This window comes from Salvelinus fontinalis, chromosome 36 (assembly GCF_029448725.1).
Source record: "Salvelinus fontinalis isolate EN_2023a chromosome 36, ASM2944872v1, whole genome shotgun sequence".
In the NCBI taxonomy this organism is placed as follows: Eukaryota; Metazoa; Chordata; class Actinopteri; order Salmoniformes; family Salmonidae; genus Salvelinus; species Salvelinus fontinalis.
Window position 1 is genome coordinate 28,704,316 of NC_074700.1, and position 24,226 is coordinate 28,728,541.

The 24,226-nt window shown below is 40.9% G+C and overlaps 1 protein-coding gene across 1 annotated transcript in view; it reads left to right on the plus strand.

Moving 5' to 3' along the window:
- The window catches only part of LOC129835654 (tetratricopeptide repeat protein 29-like), a gene marked incomplete at its 5' end in the record, with an annotated part of 33,053 nt that overhangs the window by 1,327 nt on the left and 7,500 nt on the right, over positions 1-24,226 (plus strand). Inside the window, one exon of the mRNA XM_055901375.1 lies at positions 688-794. Within this exon, the coding sequence (XP_055757350.1) occupies positions 688-794 (107 nt within the window). The remainder of the gene's footprint in view (positions 1-687; positions 795-24,226) is intronic.

The following is a 24,226-nucleotide window of genomic DNA, read 5'->3' on the forward strand; positions in this document are numbered from 1 at the left end:
CCTCTAGGATCTGTCCTCTGATATCTGTCCTCTGGGATCTGTCCTCTGGGATCTCTCCTCTGGGATCTATTCTCTGGGATCTGTCCTCTGGCATCTATCCTCTGGGATCTATTCTCTGGGATCTATTCTCTGGGATCTATCCTCTGGGATCTATTCTCTGGTATCTATTCTCTGGGATCTGTCCTCTGGGATCTATTCTCTGGGATCTGTACTCTGGGATCTATTCTCTGGGATCTGTTCTCTGGGATTTGTACTCTGGGATTTGTACTCTGGGATCTATTCTCTGGGATCTATCCTCTGGGATCTATTCTCTGGGATCTATTCTCTGGGATCTATCCTCTGGGATCTATTCTCTGGGATCTATCCTCTGAAATCTATTCTCTGGGATCTGTCCTCTGGGATCTGTCCTCTGGGATTTATCCTCTGGGATCTATTCTCTGGGATCTGTTCTCTGGGATCTATTCTCTGGGATCTCTCCTCTGGGATCTATCCTCTTGGATCTCTCCTCTGGGATCTATTCTCTGGGATCTATCCTCTGGGATCTATTCTCTGGGATCTATTCTCTGGGATCTATTCTCTGGGATCTATCCTCTGGGATCTATCCTCTGGGATCTATTCTCTGGGATCTGTTCTCTGGGATCAAATGTACATCTGGTGTATTATTTTCCCAAATTGTAATAATTTCAGGTGACAGCCAAGCGCTTCCTGAACATGTACATGGAGATGTCTACAGCCCTGGGGGACGCAGGAGGACTGGGGAAGGCCTATAAAGCCGTAGCCAAGTCCCTGGAGAGGTAGACTAGTAGTGCTGAGCCTTTGACCACATTCGGTTATTATCAACGTCGATTCAATTACTTGAATTCCGTTTAGCTCTGTTTTTTTTTTTTTTGTGAGCCGTTTCTCTAGAGAGAAATTACATCGTTCAGGAGAGAAATTAAGTCCAGAACTATGTGAGACGCTGGGCTGACGGGAGTTGTAGTTTTCATTAAGCAAATATTCAACCCAGTTCAGCGCAGAAACGTGGTAATGAACTACAATGACCATAATCCATTACGGCAGTTTTTTGAGGGGGGGGGGCCTCAGACAGATCAGAGAGGAAGAGGCGAAGTGAGAGGTTTCACCCTCTCCAAAATCAGCCCAATGCGTTTCTGTGGGCTTATTTTGGACTCCCATTGTTAGGGGGGAGACATGAGCATCTTGTCATTATATACAGATCTCTGGATGGATTCACTTTTACCCCTGTTAGGTTAGATACACACAGACCAGATATACCATATAACAACAAGAGAGAGGGATCCACTTTTACCCCTATTAGGTTAGATACACACAGACCAGATATACCATATAACAACAAGAGAGAGGGATCCACTTTTACCCCTGTTAGGTTAGATACACACAGACCAGGTATACCATATAACAACAAGAGAGAGGATCCACTTTTACCCCTGTTAGGTTAGATACACACAGACCAGATAAACCCTTTAACAACAAGAGAGAGGGATCCACTTTTACCCCTGTTAGGTTAGATACACACAGACCAGATATACCATATAACAACAAGAGAGAGGGATCCACTTTTACCCCTGTTAGGTTAGATACACACAGACCAGATATACCATATAACAACAAGAGAGAGGGATCCACTTTTACCCCTGTTAGGTTAGATACACACAGACCAGATATACCATATAACAACAAGAGAGAGGGATCCACTTTTACCCCTGTTAGGTTAGATACACACAGACCAGATATACCATATAACAACAAGAGAGAGGGATCCACTTTTACCCCTGTTAGGTTAGATACACACAGACCAGATATACCATATAACAACAAGAGAGAGGGATCCACTTTTACCTCTGTTAGGTTAGATACACACAGACCAGATATACCATATAACAACAAGAGAGAGGGATCCACTTTTACCCCTGTTAGGTTAGATACACACAGACCAGATATACCATATAACAACAAGAGAGAGGGATCCACTTTTACCCCTGTTAGGTTAGATACACACAGACCAGGTATACCATATAACAACAAGAGAGAGGGATCCACTTTTACCCCTGTTAGGTTAGATACACACAGACCAGGTATACCATATAACAACAAGAGAGAGGGATCCACTTTTACCCCTGTTAGGTTAGATACACACAGACCAGATATACCCTTTAACAACAAGAGAGAGGGATCCACTTTTACCCCTGTTAGGTTAGATACACAGACCAGATATACCATATAACAACAAGAGAGAGGGATCCACTTTTACCCCTGTTAGGTTAGATACACACAGACCAGATATACCATATAACAACAAGAGAGAGAGATCCACTTTTACTCCTGTTAGGTTAGATACACACAGACCAGATATACCCTTTAACAACAAGAGAGAGGGATCCACTTTTACCCCTGTTAGGTTAGATACACACAGACCAGATATACCATATAACAACAAGAGAGAGGGATCCACTTTTACCCCTGTTAGGTTAGATACACACAGACCAGATATACCATATAACAACAAGAGAGAGGGATCCACTTTTACCCCTGTTAGGTTAGATACACACAGACCAGATATACCATATAACAACAAGAGAGAGGGATCCACTTTTACCCCTGTTAGGTTAGATACACACAGACCAGATATACCATATAACAACAAGAGAGAGGGATCCACTTTTACCCCTGTTAGGTTAGATACACACAGACCAGATATACCATATAACAACAAGAGAGAGGGATCCACTTTTACCCCTGTTAGGTTAGATACACACAGACCAGATATACCATATAACAACAAGAGAGAGGGATCCACTTTTACCCCTGTTAGGTTAGATACACACAGACCAGATATACCATATAACAACAAGAGAGAGGGATCCACTTTTACCCCTGTTAGGTTAGATACACACAGACCAGATATACCATATAACAACAAGAGAGAGGGATCCACTTTTACCCCTGTTAGGTTAGATACACACAGACCAGATATACCATATAACAACAAGAGAGAGGGATCCACTTTTACCCCTGTTAGGTTAGATACACACAGACCAGATATACCATATAACAACAAGAGAGAGGGATCCACTTTTACCCCTGTTAGGTTAGATACACAGACCAGATATACCATATAACAACAAGAGAGAGGGATCCACTTTTACCCCTGTTAGGTTAGATACACAGACCAGATATACCATATAACAACAAGAGAGAGGGATCCACTTTTACCCCTGTTAGGTTAGATACACACAGACCAGATATACCATATAACAACAAGAGAGAGGGATCCACTTTTACCCCTGTTAGGTTAGATACACACAGACCAGATATACCATATAACAACAAGAGAGAGGGATCCACTTTTACCCCTGTTAGGTTAGATACACAGACCAGATATACCCTATAACAACAAGAGAGAGGGATCCACTTTTACCCCTGTTAGGTTAGATACACAGACCAGATATACCATATAACAACAAGAGAGAGGGATCCACTTTTACCCCTGTTAGGTTAGATACACACAGACCAGATATACCATATAACAACAAGAGAGAGGGATCCACTTTTACCCCTGTTAGGTTAGATACACACAGACCAGATATACCATATAACAACAAGAGAGAGGGATCCACTTTTACCCCTGTTAGGTTAGATACACAGACCAGATATACCATATAACAACAAGAGAGAGGGATCCACTTTTACCCCTGTTAGGTTAGATACACAGACCAGATATACCATATAACAACAAGAGAGAGGGATCCACTTTTACCCCTGTTAGGTTAGATACACAGACCAGATATACCATATAACAACAAGAGAGAGGGATCCACTTTTACCCCTGTTAGGTTAGATACACAGACCAGATATACCATATAACAACAAGAGAGAGGGATCCACTTTTACCCCTGTTATGTTAGATACACACAGACCAGATATACCATATAACAACAAGAGAGAGGGATCCACTTTTACCCCTGTTATGTTAGATACACACAGACCAGATATACCATATAACAACAAGAGAGAGGGATCCACTTTTACCCCTGTTATGTTAGATACACACAGACCAGATATACCATATAACAACAAGAGAGAGGGATCCACTTTTACCCCTGTTATGTTAGATACACACAGACCAGATATACCATATAACAACAAGAGAGAGGGATCCACTTTTACCCCTGTTAGGTTAGATACACAGACCAGATATACCATATAACAACAAGAGAGAGGGATCCACTTTTACCCCTGTTAGGTTAGATACACAGACCAGATATACCATATAACAACAAGAGAGAGGGATCCACTTTTACCCCTGTTAGGTTAGATACACACAGACCAGATATACCATATAACAACAAGAGAGAGGGATCCACTTTTACCCCTGTTAGGTTAGATACACACAGACCAGATATACCATATAACAACAAGAGAGAGGGATCCACTTTTACCCCTGTTAGGTTAGATACACACAGACCAGATATACCATATAACAACAAGAGAGAGGGATCCACTTTTACCCCTGTTAGGTTAGATACACAGACCAGATATACCATATAACAACAAGAGAGAGGGATCCACTTTTACCCCTGTTAGGTTAGATACACACAGACCAGGTATACCATATAACAACAAGAGAGAGGGATCCACTTTTACCCCTGTTAGGTTAGATACACACAGACCAGATATACCCTTTAACAACAAGAGAGAGGGATCCACTTTTACCCCTGTTAGGTTAGATACACACAGACCAGGTATACCATATAACAACAAGAGAGAGGGATCCACTTTTACCCCTGTTAGGTTAGATACACACAGACCAGATATACCATATAACAACAAGAGAGAGGGATCCACTTTTACCCCTGTTAGGTTAGATACACATACCAGATATACCATATAACAACAAGAGAGAGGGATCCACTTTTACCCCTGTTAGGTTAGATACACACAGACCAGGTATACCATATAACAACAAGAGAGAGGGATCCACTTTTACCCCTGTTAGGTTAGATACACACAGACCAGGTATACCATATAACAACAAGAGAGAGGGATCCACTTTTACCCCTGTTAGGTTAGATACACACAGACCAGATATACCCTTTAACAACAAGAGAGAGGGATCCACTTTTACCCCTGTTAGGTTAGATACACACAGACCAGGTATACCATATAACAACAAGAGAGAGGGATCCACTTTTACCCCTGTTAGGTTAGATACACACAGACCAGATATACCATATAACAACAAGAGAGAGGAACCACTTTTACCCCTGTTAGGTTAGATACACACAGACCAGATATACCATATAACAACAAGAGAGAGGGATCCACTTTTACCCCTGTTAGGTTAGATACACACAGACCAGATATACCATATAACAACAAGAGAGAGGGATCCACTTTTACTCCTGTTAGGTTAGATACACACAGACCAGATATACCCTTTAACAACAAGAGAGAGGGATCCACTTTTACCCCTGTTAGGTTAGATACACAGACCAGATATACCCTATAACAACAAGAGAGAGGGATCCACTTTTACCCCTGTTAGGTTAGATACACAGACCAGATATACCATATAACAACAAGAGAGAGGGATCCACTTTTACCCCTGTTAGGTTAGATACACAGACCAGATATACCCTATAACAACAAGAGAGAGGGATCCACTTTTACCCCTGTTAGGTTAGATACACACAGACCAGATATACCATATAACAACAAGAGAGAGGGATCCACTTTTACCCCTGTTAGGTTAGATACACACAGACCAGATATACCATATAACAACAAGAGAGAGGGATCCACTTTTACCCCTGTTAGGTTAGATACACACAGACCAGATATACCATATAACAACAAGAGAGAGGGATCCACTTTTACCCCTGTTAGGTTAGATACACACAGACCAGATATACCATATAACAACAAGAGAGAGGGATCCACTTTTACCCCTGTTAGGTTAGATACACACAGACCAGATATACCATATAACAACAAGAGAGAGGGATCCACTTTTACCCCTGTTAGGTTAGATACACACAGACCAGATATACCATATAACAACAAGAGAGAGGGATCCACTTTTACCCCTGTTAGGTTAGATACACACAGACCAGATATACCATATAACAACAAGAGAGAGGGATCCACTTTTACCCCTGTTAGGTTAGATACACAGACCAGATATACCATATAACAACAAGAGAGAGGGATCCACTTTTACCCCTGTTAGGTTAGATACACACAGACCAGATATACCATATAACAACAAGAGAGAGGGATCCACTTTTACCCCTGTTAGGTTAGATACACACAGACCAGGTATACCATATAACAACAAGAGAGAGGGATCCACTTTTACCCCTGTTAGGTTAGATACACACAGACCAGATATACCATATAACAACAAGAGAGAGGGATCCACTTTTACCCCTGTTAGGTTAGATACACACAGACCAGATATACCATATAACAACAAGAGAGAGGGATCCACTTTTACCCCTGTTAGGTTAGATACACACAGACCAGATATACCATATAACAACAAGAGAGAGGGATCCACTTTTACCCCTGTTAGGTTAGATACACACAGACCAGATATACCATATAACAACAAGAGAGAGGGATCCACTTTTACCCCTGTTAGGTTAGATACACACAGACCAGATATACCATATAACAACAAGAGAGAGGGATCCACTTTTACCCCTGTTAGGTTAGATACACAGACCAGATATACCATATAACAACAAGAGAGAGGGATCCACTTTTACCCCTGTTAGGTTAGATACACAGACCAGATATACCATATAACAACAAGAGAGAGGGATCCACTTTTACCCCTGTTAGGTTAGATACACACAGACCAGATATACCATATAACAACAAGAGAGAGGGATCCACTTTTACCCCTGTTATGTTAGATACACACAGACCAGATATACCATATAACAACAAGAGAGAGGAACCACTTTTACCCCTGTTAGGTTAGATACACACAGACCAGATATACCATATAACAACAAGAGAGAGGGATCCACTTTTACCCCTGTTAGGTTAGATACACAGACCAGATATACCATATAACAACAAGAGAGAGGGATCCACTTTTACCCCTGTTAGGTTAGATACACACAGACCAGATATACCCTTTAACAACAAGAGAGAGGGATCCACTTTTACTCCTGTTAGGTTAGATACACACAGACCAGATATACCCTTTAACAACAAGAGAGAGGGATCCACTTTTACCCCTGTTAGGTTAGATACACAGACCAGATATACCCTATAACAACAAGAGAGAGGGATCCACTTTTACCCCTGTTAGGTTAGATACACAGACCAGATATACCATATAACAACAAGAGAGAGGGATCCACTTTTACCCCTGTTAGGTTAGATACACAGACCAGATATACCATATAACAACAAGAGAGAGGGATCCACTTTTACCCCTGTTATGTTAGATACACACAGACCAGATATACCATATAACAACAAGAGAGAGGGATCCACTTTTACCCCTGTTAGGTTAGATACACAGACCAGATATACCATATAACAACAAGAGAGAGGGATCCACTTTTACCCCTGTTAGGTTAGATACACACAGACCAGATATACCCTTTAACAACAAGAGAGAGGGATCCACTTTTACTCCTGTTAGGTTAGATACACACAGACCAGATATACCCTTTAACAACAAGAGAGAGGGATCCACTTTTACCCCTGTTAGGTTAGATACACAGACCAGATATACCCTATAACAACAAGAGAGAGGGATCCACTTTTACCCCTGTTAGGTTAGATACACATACCAGATATACCATATAACAACAAGAGAGAGGGATCCACTTTTACCCCTGTTAGGTTAGATACACAGACCAGATATACCATATAACAACAAGAGAGAGGGATCCACTTTTACCCCTGTTAGGTTAGATACACACAGACCAGATATACCATATAACAACAAGAGAGAGGGATCCACTTTTACCCCTGTTAGGTTAGATACACACAGACCAGGTATACCATATAACAACAAGAGAGAGGGATCCACTTTTACCCCTGTTAGGTTAGATACACACAGACCAGATATACCCTTTAACAACAAGAGAGAGGGATCCACTTTTACCCCTGTTAGGTTAGATACACACAGACCAGGTATACCATATAACAACAAGAGAGAGGGATCCACTTTTACCCCTGTTAGGTTAGATACACACAGACCAGATATACCATATAACAACAAGAGAGAGGGATCCACTTTTACCCCTGTTAGGTTAGATACACATACCAGATATACCATATAACAACAAGAGAGAGGGATCCACTTTTACCCCTGTTAGGTTAGATACACACAGACCAGGTATACCATATAACAACAAGAGAGAGGGATCCACTTTTACCCCTGTTAGGTTAGATACACACAGACCAGGTATACCATATAACAACAAGAGAGAGGGATCCACTTTTACCCCTGTTAGGTTAGATACACACAGACCAGATATACCCTTTAACAACAAGAGAGAGGGATCCACTTTTACCCCTGTTAGGTTAGATACACACAGACCAGGTATACCATATAACAACAAGAGAGAGGGATCCACTTTTACCCCTGTTAGGTTAGATACACACAGACCAGATATACCATATAACAACAAGAGAGAGGAACCACTTTTACCCCTGTTAGGTTAGATACACACAGACCAGATATACCATATAACAACAAGAGAGAGGGATCCACTTTTACCCCTGTTAGGTTAGATACACACAGACCAGATATACCATATAACAACAAGAGAGAGGGATCCACTTTTACTCCTGTTAGGTTAGATACACACAGACCAGATATACCCTTTAACAACAAGAGAGAGGGATCCACTTTTACCCCTGTTAGGTTAGATACACAGACCAGATATACCCTATAACAACAAGAGAGAGGGATCCACTTTTACCCCTGTTAGGTTAGATACACAGACCAGATATACCATATAACAACAAGAGAGAGGGATCCACTTTTACCCCTGTTAGGTTAGATACACAGACCAGATATACCCTATAACAACAAGAGAGAGGGATCCACTTTTACCCCTGTTAGGTTAGATACACACAGACCAGATATACCATATAACAACAAGAGAGAGGGATCCACTTTTACCCCTGTTAGGTTAGATACACACAGACCAGATATACCATATAACAACAAGAGAGAGGAATCCACTTTTACCCCTGTTAGGTTAGATACACACAGACCAGGTATACCATATAACAACAAGAGAGAGGGATCCACTTTTACCCCTGTTAGGTTAGATACACACAGACCAGATATACCATATAACAACAAGAGAGAGGGATCCACTTTTACCCCTGTTAGGTTAGATACACACAGACCAGATATACCATATAACAACAAGAGAGAGGGATCCACTTTTACCCCTGTTAGGTTAGATACACACAGACCAGATATACCATATAACAACAAGAGAGAGGGATCCACTTTTACCCCTGTTAGGTTAGATACACACAGACCAGATATACCATATAACAACAAGAGAGAGGGATCCACTTTTACCCCTGTTAGGTTAGATACACAGACCAGATATACCATATAACAACAAGAGAGAGGGATCCACTTTTACCCCTGTTAGGTTAGATACACACAGACCAGATATACCATATAACAACAAGAGAGAGGGATCCACTTTTACCCCTGTTAGGTTAGATACACACAGACCAGGTATACCATATAACAACAAGAGAGAGGGATCCACTTTTACCCCTGTTAGGTTAGATACACACAGACCAGATATACCATATAACAACAAGAGAGAGGGATCCACTTTTACCCCTGTTAGGTTAGATACACACAGACCAGATATACCATATAACAACAAGAGAGAGGGATCCACTTTTACCCCTGTTAGGTTAGATACACACAGACCAGATATACCATATAACAACAAGAGAGAGGGATCCACTTTTACCCCTGTTAGGTTAGATACACACAGACCAGATATACCATATAACAACAAGAGAGAGGGATCCACTTTTACCCCTGTTAGGTTAGATACACACAGACCAGATATACCATATAACAACAAGAGAGAGGGATCCACTTTTACCCCTGTTAGGTTAGATACACAGACCAGATATACCATATAACAACAAGAGAGAGGGATCCACTTTTACCCCTGTTAGGTTAGATACACAGACCAGATATACCATATAACAACAAGAGAGAGGGATCCACTTTTACCCCTGTTAGGTTAGATACACACAGACCAGATATACCATATAACAACAAGAGAGAGGGATCCACTTTTACCCCTGTTAGGTTAGATACACACAGACCAGATATACCATATAACAACAAGAGAGAGGAACCACTTTTACCCCTGTTAGGTTAGATACACACAGACCAGATATACCATATAACAACAAGAGAGAGGGATCCACTTTTACCCCTGTTAGGTTAGATACACAGACCAGATATACCATATAACAACAAGAGAGAGGGATCCACTTTTACCCCTGTTAGGTTAGATACACACAGACCAGATATACCCTTTAACAACAAGAGAGAGGGATCCACTTTTACTCCTGTTAGGTTAGATACACACAGACCAGATATACCCTTTAACAACAAGAGAGAGGGATCCACTTTTACCCCTGTTAGGTTAGATACACAGACCAGATATACCCTATAACAACAAGAGAGAGGGATCCACTTTTACCCCTGTTAGGTTAGATACACAGACCAGATATACCATATAACAACAAGAGAGAGGGATCCACTTTTACCCCTGTTAGGTTAGATACACAGACCAGATATACCATATAACAACAAGAGAGAGGGATCCACTTTTACCCCTGTTAGGTTAGATACACACAGACCAGATATACCATATAACAACAAGAGAGAGGGATCCACTTTTACCCCTGTTAGGTTAGATACACACAGACCAGATATACCATATAACAACAAGAGAGAGGGATCCACTTTTACCCCTGTTATGTTAGATACACACAGACCAGATATACCATATAACAACAAGAGAGAGGGATCCACTTTTACCCCTGTTAGGTTAGATACACAGACCAGATATACCATATAACAACAAGAGAGAGGGATACACTTTTACCCCTGTTAGGTTAGATACACAGACCAGATATACCCTATAACAACAAGAGAGAGGGATCCACTTTTACCCCTGTTAGGTTAGATACACAGACCAGATATACCCTATAACAACAAGAGAGAGGGATCCACTTTTACCCCTGTTAGGTTAGATACACACAGACCAGATATACCATATAACAACAAGAGAGAGGGATCCACTTTTACCCCTGTTAGGTTAGATACACACAGACCAGGTATACCATATAACAACAAGAGAGAGGGATCCACTTTTACCCCTGTTAGGTTAGATACACAGACCAGATATACCATATAACAACAAGAGAGAGGGATCCACTTTTACCCCTGTTAGGTTAGATACACACAGACCAGATATACCATATAACAACAAGAGAGAGGGATACACTTTTACCCCTGTTAGGTTAGATACACACAGACCAGATATACCATATAACAACAAGAGAGAGGGATCCACTTTTACCCCTGTTAGGTTAGATACACAGACCAGATATACCATATAACAACAAGAGAGAGGGATCCACTTTTACCCCTGTTAGGTTAGATACACACAGACCAGATATACCATATAACAACAAGAGAGAGGAACCACTTTTACCCCTGTTAGGTTAGATACACACAGACCAGATATACCATATAACAACAAGAGAGAGGGATCCACTTTTACCCCTGTTAGGTTAGATACACACAGACCAGATATACCATATAACAACAAGAGAGAGGGATCCACTTTTACCCCTGTTAGGTTAGATACACACAGACCAGATATACCATATAACAACAAGAGAGAGGGATCCACTTTTACCCCTGTTAGGTTAGATACACAGACCAGATATACCCTATAACAACAAGAGAGAGGGATCCACTTTTACCCCTGTTAGGTTAGATACACACAGACCAGGTATACCATATAACAACAAGAGAGAGGGATCCACTTTTACCCCTGTTAGGTTAGATACACAGACCAGATATACCATATAACAACAAGAGAGAGGGATCCACTTTTACCCCTGTTAGGTTAGATACACACAGACCAGATATACCATATAACAACAAGAGAGAGGGATCCACTTTTACCCCTGTTATGTTAGATACACACAGACCAGATATACCATATAACAACAAGAGAGAGGGATCCACTTTTACCCCTGTTATGTTAGATACACACAGACCAGATATACCATATAACAACAAGAGAGAGGGATCCACTTTTACCCCTGTTAGGTTAGATACACAGACCAGATATACCCTATAACAACAAGAGAGAGGGATCCACTTTTACCCCTGTTAGGTTAGATACACAGACCAGATATACCATATAACAACAAGAGAGAGGGATCCACTTTTACCCCTGTTAGGTTAGATACACAGACCAGATATACCATATAACAACAAGAGAGAGGGATCCACTTTTACCCCTGTTAGGTTAGATACACACAGACCAGATATACCATATAACAACAAGAGAGAGGGATCCACTTTTACCCCTGTTAGGTTAGATACACACAGACCAGATATACCATATAACAACAAGAGAGAGGGATCCACTTTTACCCCTGTTATGTTAGATACACACAGACCAGATATACCATATAACAACAAGAGAGAGGAACCACTTTTACCCCTGTTAGGTTAGATACACACAGACCAGATATACCATATAACAACAAGAGAGAGGGATCCACTTTTACCCCTGTTAGGTTAGATACACACAGACCAGATATACCATATAACAACAAGAGAGAGGGATCCACTTTTACCCCTGTTAGGTTAGATACACACAGACCAGATATACCCTTTAACAACAAGAGAGAGGGATCCACTTTTACCCCTGTTAGGTTAGATACACACAGACCAGGTATACCATATAACAACAAGAGAGAGGGATCCACTTTTACCCCTGTTAGGTTAGATACACACAGACCAGGTATACCATATAACAACAAGAGAGAGGGATCCACTTTTACCCCTGTTAGGTTAGATACACACAGACCAGATATACCCTATAACAACAAGAGAGAGGGATCCACTTTTACCCCTGTTAGGTTAGATACACACAGACCAGGTATACCATATAACAACAAGAGAGAGGGATCCACTTTTACCCCTGTTAGGTTAGATACACACAGACCAGATATACCATATAACAACAAGAGAGAGGGATCCACTTTTACCCCTGTTAGGTTAGATACACACAGACCAGATATACCCTATAACAACAAGAGAGAGGGATCCACTTTTACCCCTGTTAGGTTAGATACACAGACCAGATATACCATATAACAACAAGAGAGAGGGATCCACTTTTACCCCTGTTAGGTTAGATACACACAGACCAGATATACCATATAACAACAAGAGAGAGGGATCCACTTTTACCCCTGTTAGGTTAGATACACACAGACCAGATATACCATATAACAACAAGAGAGAGGGATCCACTTTTACCCCTGTTAGGTTAGATACACACAGACCAGATATACCATATAACAACAAGAGAGAGGGATCCACTTTTACCCCTGTTAGGTTAGATACACAGACCAGATATACCCTATAACAACAAGAGAGAGGGATCCACTTTTACCCCTGTTAGGTTAGATACACAGACCAGATATACCATATAACAACAAGAGAGAGGGATCCACTTTTACCCCTGTTAGGTTAGATACACAGACCAGATATACCATATAACAACAAGAGAGAGGGATCCACTTTTACCCCTGTTAGGTTAGATACACACAGACCAGATATACCATATAACAACAAGAGAGAGGGATCCACTTTTACCCCTGTTAGGTTAGATACACACAGACCAGATATACCCTATAACAACAAGAGAGAGGGATCCACTTTTACCCCTGTTAGGTTAGATACACACAGACCAGATATACCATATAACAACAAGAGAGAGGGATCCACTTTTACCCCTGTTAGGTTAGATACACACAGACCAGATATACCATATAACAACAAGAGAGAGGGATCCACTTTTACCCCTGTTAGGTTAGATACACACAGACCAGATATACCATATAACAACAAGAGAGAGGGATCCACTTTTACCCCTGTTAGGTTAGATACCACAGACCAGATATACCATATAACAACAAGAGAGAGGGATCCACTTTTACCCCTGTTAGGTTAGATACACACAGACCAGATATACCATATAACAACAAGAGAGAGGGATCCACTTTTACCCCTGTTAGGTTAGATACACACAGACCAGATATACCATATAACAACAAGAGAGAGGGATCCACTTTTACCCCTGTTAGGTTAGATACACACAGACCAGATATACCATATAACAACAAGAGAGAGGGATCCACTTTTACCCCTGTTAGGTTAGATACACAAGACCAGATATACCATATAACAACAAGAGAGAGGGATCCACTTTTACCCCTGTTAGGTTAGATACACACAGACCAGATATACCATATAACAACAAGAGAGAGGGATCCACTTTTACCCCTGTTAGGTTAGATACACACAGACCAGATATACCATATAACAACAAGAGAGAGGGATCCACTTTTACCCCTGTTAGGTTAGATACACACAGACCAGATATACCCTTTAACAACAAGAGAGAGGGATCCACTTTTACCCCTGTTAGGTTAGATACACACAGACCAGGTATACCATATAACAACAAGAGAGAGGGATCCACTTTTACCCCTGTTAGGTTAGATACACACAGACCAGGTATACCATATAACAACAAGAGAGAGGGATCCACTTTTACCCCTGTTAGGTTAGATACACACAGACCAGATATACCATATAACAACAAGAGAGAGGGATCCACTTTTACCCCTGTTAGGTTAGATACACACAGACCAGATATACCATATAACAACAAGAGAGAGGATCCACTTTTACCCCTGTTAGGTTAGATACACACAGACCAGATATACCATATAACAACAAGAGAGAGGGATCCACTTTTACCCCTGTTAGGTTAGATACACAGACCAGATATACCATATAACAACAAGAGAGAGGGATCCACTTTTACCCCTGTTAGGTTAGATCACACAGACCAGATATACCATATAACAACAAGAGAGAGGGATCCACTTTTACCCCTGTTAGGTTAGATACACACAGACCAGATATACCATATAACAACAAGAGAGAGGGATCCACTTTTACCCCTGTTAGGTTAGATACACACAGACCAGATATACCATATAACAACAAGAGAGAGGGATCCACTTTTACCCCTGTTAGGTTAGATACACACAGACCAGATATACCATATAACAACAAGAGAGAGGGATCCACTTTTACCCCTGTTAGGTTAGATACACAGACCAGATATACCATATAACAACAAGAGAGAGGGATCCACTTTTACCCCTGTTAGGTTAGATACACACAGACCAGATATACCATATAACAACAAGAGAGAGGGATCCACTTTTACCCCTGTTAGGTTAGATACACACAGACCAGGTATACCATATAACAACAAGAGAGAGGGATCCACTTTTACCCCTGTTAGGTTAGATACACACAGACCAGATATACCCTTTAACAACAAGAGAGAGGGATCCACTTTTACCCCTGTTAGGTTAGATACACACAGACCAGGTATACCATATAACAACAAGAGAGAGGGATCCACTTTTACCCCTGTTAGGTTAGATACACACAGACCAGATATACCATATAACAACAAGAGAGAGGGATCCACTTTTACCCCTGTTAGGTTAGATACACACAGACCAGATATACCATATAACAACAAGAGAGAGGGATCCACTTTTACCCCTGTTAGGTTAGATACACACAGACCAGATATACCATATAACAACAAGAGAGAGGGATCCACTTTTACCCCTGTTAGGTTAGATACACACAGACCAGATATACCATATAACAACAAGAGAGAGGGATCCACTTTTACCCCTGTTAGGTTAGATACACACAGACCAGATATACCATATAACAACAAGAGAGAGGGATCCACTTTTACCCCTGTTAGGTTAGATACACACAGACCAGATATACCATATAACAACAAGAGAGAGGGATCCACTTTTACCCCTGTTAGGTTAGATACACACAGACCAGATATACCATATAACAACAAGAGAGAGGGATCCACTTTTACCCCTGTTAGGTTAGATACACACAGACCAGATATACCATATAACAACAAGAGAGAGGGATCCACTTTTACCCCTGTTAGGTTAGATACACACAGACCAGATATACCATATAACAACAAGAGAGAGGGATCCACTTTTACCCCTGTTAGGTTAGATACACACAGACCAGATATACCATATAACAACAAGAGAGAGGGATCCACTTTTACCCCTGTTAGGTTAGATACACACAGACCAGATATACCATATAACAACAAGAGAGAGGGATCCACTTTTACCCCTGTTAGGTTAGATACACACAGACCAGATATACCATATAACAACAAGAGAGAGGGATCCACTTTTACCCCTGTTAGGTTAGATACACACAGACCAGATATACCATATAACAACAAGAGAGAGGGATCCACTTTTACCCCTGTTAGGTTAGATACACACAGACCAGATATACCATATAACAACAAGAGAGAGGGATCCACTTTTACCCCTGTTAGGTTAGATACACACAGACCAGATATACCATATAACAACAAGAGAGAGGGATCCACTTTTACCCCTGTTAGGTTAGATACACACAGACCAGATATACCATATAACAACAAGAGAGAGGGATCCACTTTTACCCCTGTTAGGTTAGATACACACAGACCAGATATACCATATAACAACAAGAGAGAGGGATCCACTTTTACCCCTGTTAGGTTAGATACACACAGACCAGATATACCATATAACAACAAGAGAGAGGGATCCACTTTTACCCCTGTTAGGTTAGATACACACAGACCAGATATACCATATAACAACAAGAGAGAGGGATCCACTTTTACCCCTGTTAGGTTAGATACACACAGACCAGATATACCATATAACAACAAGAGAGAGGGATCCACTTTTACCCCTGTTAGGTTAGATACACACAGACCAGATATACCATATAACAACAAGAGAGAGGGATCCACTTTTACCCCTGTTAGGTTAGATACACACAGACCAGATATACCATATAACAACAAGAGAGAGGGATCCACTTTTACCCCTGTTAGGTTAGATACACACAGACCAGATATACCATATAACAACAAGAGAGAGGGATCCACTTTTACCCCTGTTAGGTTAGATACACACAGACCAGATATACCATATAACAACAAGAGAGAGGGATCCACTTTTACCCCTGTTAGGTTAGATACACACAGACCAGATATACCATATAACAACAAGAGAGAGGGATCCACTTTTACCCCTGTTAGGTTAGATACACACAGACCAGATATACCATATAACAACAAGAGAGAGGGATCCACTTTTACCCCTGTTAGGTTAGATACACACAGACCAGATATACCATATAACAACAAGAGAGAGGGATCCACTTTTACCCCTGTTAGGTTAGATACACACAGACCAGATATACCATATAACAACAAGAGAGAGGGATCCACTTTTACCCCTGTTAGGTTAGATACACACAGACCAGATATACCATATAACAACAAGAGAGAGGGATCCACTTTTACCCCTGTTAGGTTAGATACACACAGACCAGATATACCATATAACAACAAGAGAGAGGGATCCACTTTTACCCCTGTTAGGTTAGATACACACAGACCAGATATACCATATAACAACAAGAGAGAGGGATCCACTTTTACCCCTGTTAGGTTAGATACACACAGACCAGATATACCATATAACAACAAGAGAGAGGGATCCACTTTTACCCCTGTTAGGTTAGATACACACAGACCAGATATACCATATAACAACAAGAGAGAGGGATCCACTTTTACCCCTGTTAGGTTAGATACACACAGACCAGATATACCATATAACAACAAGAGAGAGGGATCCACTTTTACCCCTGTTAGGTTAGATACACACAGACCAGATATACCATATAACAACAAGAGAGAGGGATCCACTTTTACCCCTGTTAGGTTAGATACACACAGACCAGATATACCATATAACAACAAGAGAGAGGGATCCACTTTTACCCCTGTTAGGTTAGATACACACAGACCAGATATACCATATAACAACAAGAGAGAGGGATCCACTTTTACCCCTGTTAGGTTAGATACACACAGACCAGATATACCATATAACAACAAGAGAGAGGGATCCACTTTTACCCCTGTTAGGTTAGATACACACAGACCAGATATACCATATAACAACAAGAGAGAGGGATCCACTTTTACCCCTGTTAGGTTAGATACACACAGACCAGATATACCATATAACAACAAGAGAGAGGGATCCACTTTTACCCCTGTTAGGTTAGATACACACAGACCAGATATACCATATAACAACAAGAGAGAGGGATCCACTTTTACCCCTGTTAGGTTAGATACACACAGACCAGATATACCATATAACAACAAGAGAGAGGGATCCACTTTTACCCCTGTTAGGTTAGATACACACAGACCAGATATACCATATAACAACAAGAGAGAGGGATCCACTTTTACCCCTGTTAGGTTAGATACACACAGACCAGATATACCATATAACAACAAGAGAGAGGGATCCACTTTTACCCCTGTTAGGTTAGATACACACAGACCAGATATACCATATAACAACAAGAGAGAGGGATCCACTTTTACCCCTGTTAGGTTAGATACACACAGACCAGATATACCATATAACAACAAGAGAGAGGGATCCACTTTTACCCCTGTTAGGTTAGATACACACAGACCAGATATACCATATAACAACAAGAGAGAGGGATCCACTTTTACCCCTGTTAGGTTAGATACACACAGACCAGATATACCATATAACAACAAGAGAGAGGGATCCACTTTTACCCCTGTTAGGTTAGATACACACAGACCAGATATACCATATAACAACAAGAGAGAGGGATCCACTTTTACCCCTGTTAGGTTAGATACACACAGACCAGATATACCATATAACAACAAGAGAGAGGGATCCACTTTTACCCCTGTTAGGTTAGATACACACAGACCAGATATACCATATAACAACAAGAGAGAGGGATCCACTTTTACCCCTGTTAGGTTAGATACACACAGACCAGATATACCATATAACAACAAGAGAGAGGGATCCACTTTTACCCCTGTTAGGTTAGATACACACAGACCAGATATACCATATAACAACAAGAGAGAGGGATCCACTTTTACCCCTGTTAGGTTAGATACACACAGACCAGATATACCATATAACAACAAGAGAGAGGGATCCACTTTTACCCCTGTTAGGTTAGATACACACAGACCAGATATACCATATAACAACAAGAGAGAGGGATCCACTTTTACCCCTGTTAGGTTAGATACACACAGACCAGATATACCATATAACAACAAGAGAGAGGGATCCACTTTTACCCCTGTTAGGTTAGATACACACAGACCAGATATACCATATAACAACAAGAGAGAGGGATCCACTTTTACCCCTGTTAGGTTAGATACACACAGACCAGATATACCATATAACAACAAGAGAGAGGGATCCACTTTTACCCCTGTTAGGTTAGATACACACAGACCAGATATACCATATAACAACAAGAGAGAGGGATCCACTTTTACCCCTGTTAGGTTAGATACACACAGACCAGATATACCATATAACAACAAGAGAGAGGGATCCACTTTTACCCCTGTTAGGTTAGATACACACAGACCAGATATACCATATAACAACAAGAGAGAGGGATCCACTTTTACCCCTGTTAGGTTAGATACACACAGACCAGATATACCATATAACAACAAGAGAGAGGGATCCACTTTTACCCCTGTTAGGTTAGATACACACAGACCAGATATACCATATAACAACAAGAGAGAGGGATCCACTTTTACCCCTGTTAGGTTAGATACACACAGACCAGATATACCATATAACAACAAGAGAGAGGGATCCACTTTTACCCCTGTTAGGTTAGATACACACAGACCAGATATACCATATAACAACAAGAGAGAGGGATCCACTTTTACCCCTGTTAGGTTAGATACACACAGACCAGATATACCATATAACAACAAGAGAGAGGGATCCACTTTTACCCCTGTTAGGTTAGATACACACAGACCAGATATACCATATAACAACAAGAGAGAGGGATCCACTTTTACCCCTGTTAGGTTAGATACACACAGACCAGATATACCATATAACAACAAGAGAGAGGGATCCACTTTTACCCCTGTTAGGTTAGATACACACAGACCAGATATACCATATAACAACAAGAGAGAGGGATCCACTTTTACCCCTGTTAGGTTAGATACACACAGACCAGATATACCATATAACAACAAGAGAGAGGGATCCACTTTTACCCCTGTTAGGTTAGATACACACAGACCAGATATACCATATAACAACAAGAGAGAGGGATCCACTTTTACCCCTGTTAGGTTAGATACACACAGACCAGATATACCATATAACAACAAGAGAGAGGGATCCACTTTTACCCCTGTTAGGTTAGATACACACAGACCAGATATACCATATAACAACAAGAGAGAGGGATCCACTTTTACCCCTGTTAGGTTAGATACACACAGACCAGATATACCATATAACAACAAGAGAGAGGGATCCACTTTTACCCCTGTTAGGTTAGATACACACAGACCAGATATACCATATAACAACAAGAGAGAGGGATCCACTTTTACCCCTGTTAGGTTAGATACACACAGACCAGATATACCATATAACAACAAGAGAGAGGGATCCACTTTTACCCCTGTTAGGTTAGATACACACAGACCAGATATACCATATAACAACAAGAGAGAGGGATCCACTTTTACCCCTGTTAGGTTAGATACACACAGACCAGATATACCATATAACAACAAGAGAGAGGGATCCACTTTTACCCCTGTTAGGTTAGATACACACAGACCAGATATACCATATAACAACAAGAGAGAGGGATCCACTTTTACCCCTGTTAGGTTAGATACACACAGACCAGATATACCATATAACAACAAGAGAGAGGGATCCACTTTTACCCCTGTTAGGTTAGATACACACAGACCAGATATACCATATAACAACAAGAGAGAGGGATCCACTTTTACCCCTGTTAGGTTAGATACACACAGACCAGATATACCATATAACAACAAGAGAGAGGGATCCACTTTTACCCCTGTTAGGTTAGATACACACAGACCAGATATACCATATAACAACAAGAGAGAGGGATCCACTTTTACCCCTGTTAGGTTAGATACACACAGACCAGATATACCATATAACAACAAGAGAGAGGGATCCACTTTTACCCCTGTTAGGTTAGATACACACAGACCAGATATACCATATAACAACAAGAGAGAGGGATCCACTTTTACCCCTGTTAGGTTAGATACACACAGACCAGATATACCATATAACAACAAGAGAGAGGGATCCACTTTTACCCCTGTTAGGTTAGATACACACAGACCAGATATACCATATAACAACAAGAGAGAGGGATCCACTTTTACCCCTGTTAGGTTAGATACACACAGACCAGATATACCATATAACAACAAGAGAGAGGGATCCACTTTTACCCCTGTTAGGTTAGATACACACAGACCAGATATACCATATAACAACAAGAGAGAGGGATCCACTTTTACCCCTGTTAGGTTAGATACACACAGACCAGATATACCATATAACAACAAGAGAGAGGGATCCACTTTTACCCCTGTTAGGTTAGATACACACAGACCAGATATACCATATAACAACAAGAGAGAGGGATCCACTTTTACCCCTGTTAGGTTAGATACACACAGACCAGATATACCATATAACAACAAGAGAGAGGGATCCACTTTTACCCCTGTTAGGTTAGATACACACAGACCAGATATACCATATAACAACAAGAGAGAGGGATCCACTTTTACCCCTGTTAGGTTAGATACACACAGACCAGATATACCATATAACAACAAGAGAGAGGGATCCACTTTTACCCCTGTTAGGTTAGATACACACAGACCAGATATACCATATAACAACAAGAGAGAGGGATCCACTTTTACCCCTGTTAGGTTAGATACACACAGACCAGATATACCATATAACAACAAGAGAGAGGGATCCACTTTTACCCCTGTTAGGTTAGATACACACAGACCAGATATACCATATAACAACAAGAGAGAGGGATCCACTTTTACCCCTGTTAGGTTAGATACACACAGACCAGATATACCATATAACAACAAGAGAGAGGGATCCACTTTTACCCCTGTTAGGTTAGATACACACAGACCAGATATACCATATAACAACAAGAGAGAGGGATCCACTTTTACCCCTGTTAGGTTAGATACACACAGACCAGATATACCATATAACAACAAGAGAGAGGGATCCACTTTTACCCCTGTTAGGTTAGATACACACAGACCAGATATACCATATAACAACAAGAGAGAGGGATCCACTTTTACCCCTGTTAGGTTAGATACACACAGACCAGATATACCATATAACAACAAGAGAGAGGGATCCACTTTTACCCCTGTTAGGTTAGATACACACAGACCAGATATACCATATAACAACAAGAGAGAGGGATCCACTTTTACCCCTGTTAGGTTAGATACACACAGACCAGATATACCATATAACAACAAGAGAGAGGGATCCACTTTTACCCCTGTTAGGTTAGATACACACAGACCAGATATACCATATAACAACAAGAGAGAGGGATCCACTTTTACCCCTGTTAGGTTAGATACACACAGACCAGATATACCATATAACAACAAGAGAGAGGGATCCACTTTTACCCCTGTTAGGTTAGATACACACAGACCAGATATACCATATAACAACAAGAGAGAGGGATCCACTTTTACCCCTGTTAGGTTAGATACACACAGACCAGATATACCATATAACAACAAGAGAGAGGGATCCACTTTTACCCCTGTTAGGTTAGATACACACAGACCAGATATACCATATAACAACAAGAGAGAGGGATCCACTTTTACCCCTGTTAGGTTAGATACACACAGACCAGATATACCATATAACAACAAGAGAGAGGGATCCACTTTTACCCCTGTTAGGTTAGATACACACAGACCAGATATACCATATAACAACAAGAGAGAGGGATCCACTTTTACCCCTGTTAGGTTAGATACACACAGACCAGATATACCATATAACAACAAGAGAGAGGGATCCACTTTTACCCCTGTTAGGTTAGATACACAGACCAGATATACCATATAACAACAAGAGAGAGGGATCCACTTTTACCCCTGTTAGGTTAGATACACAGACCAGATATACCATATAACAACAAGAGAGAGGGATCCACTTTTACCCCTGTTAGGTTAGATACACACAGACCAGATATACCATATAACAACAAGAGAGAGGGATCCACTTTTACCCCTGTTAGGTTAGATACACACAGACCAGATATACCATATAACAACAAGAGAGAGGGATCCACTTTTACCCCTGTTAGGTTAGATACACACAGACCAGATATACCATATAACAACAAGAGAGAGGGATCCACTTTTACCCCTGTTAGGTTAGATACACACAGACCAGATATACCATATAACAACAAGAGAGAGGGATCCACTTTTACCCCTGTTAGGTTAGATACACACAGACCAGATATACCATATAACAACAAGAGAGAGGGATCCACTTTTACCCCTGTTAGGTTAGATACACACAGACCAGATATACCATATAACAACAAGAGAGAGGGATCCACTTTTACCCCTGTTATGTTAGATACACACAGACCAGATATACCATATAACAACAAGAGAGAGGAACCACTTTTACCCCTGTTAGGTTAGATACACATACCAGATATACCATATAACAACAAGAGAGAGGGATCCACTTTTAC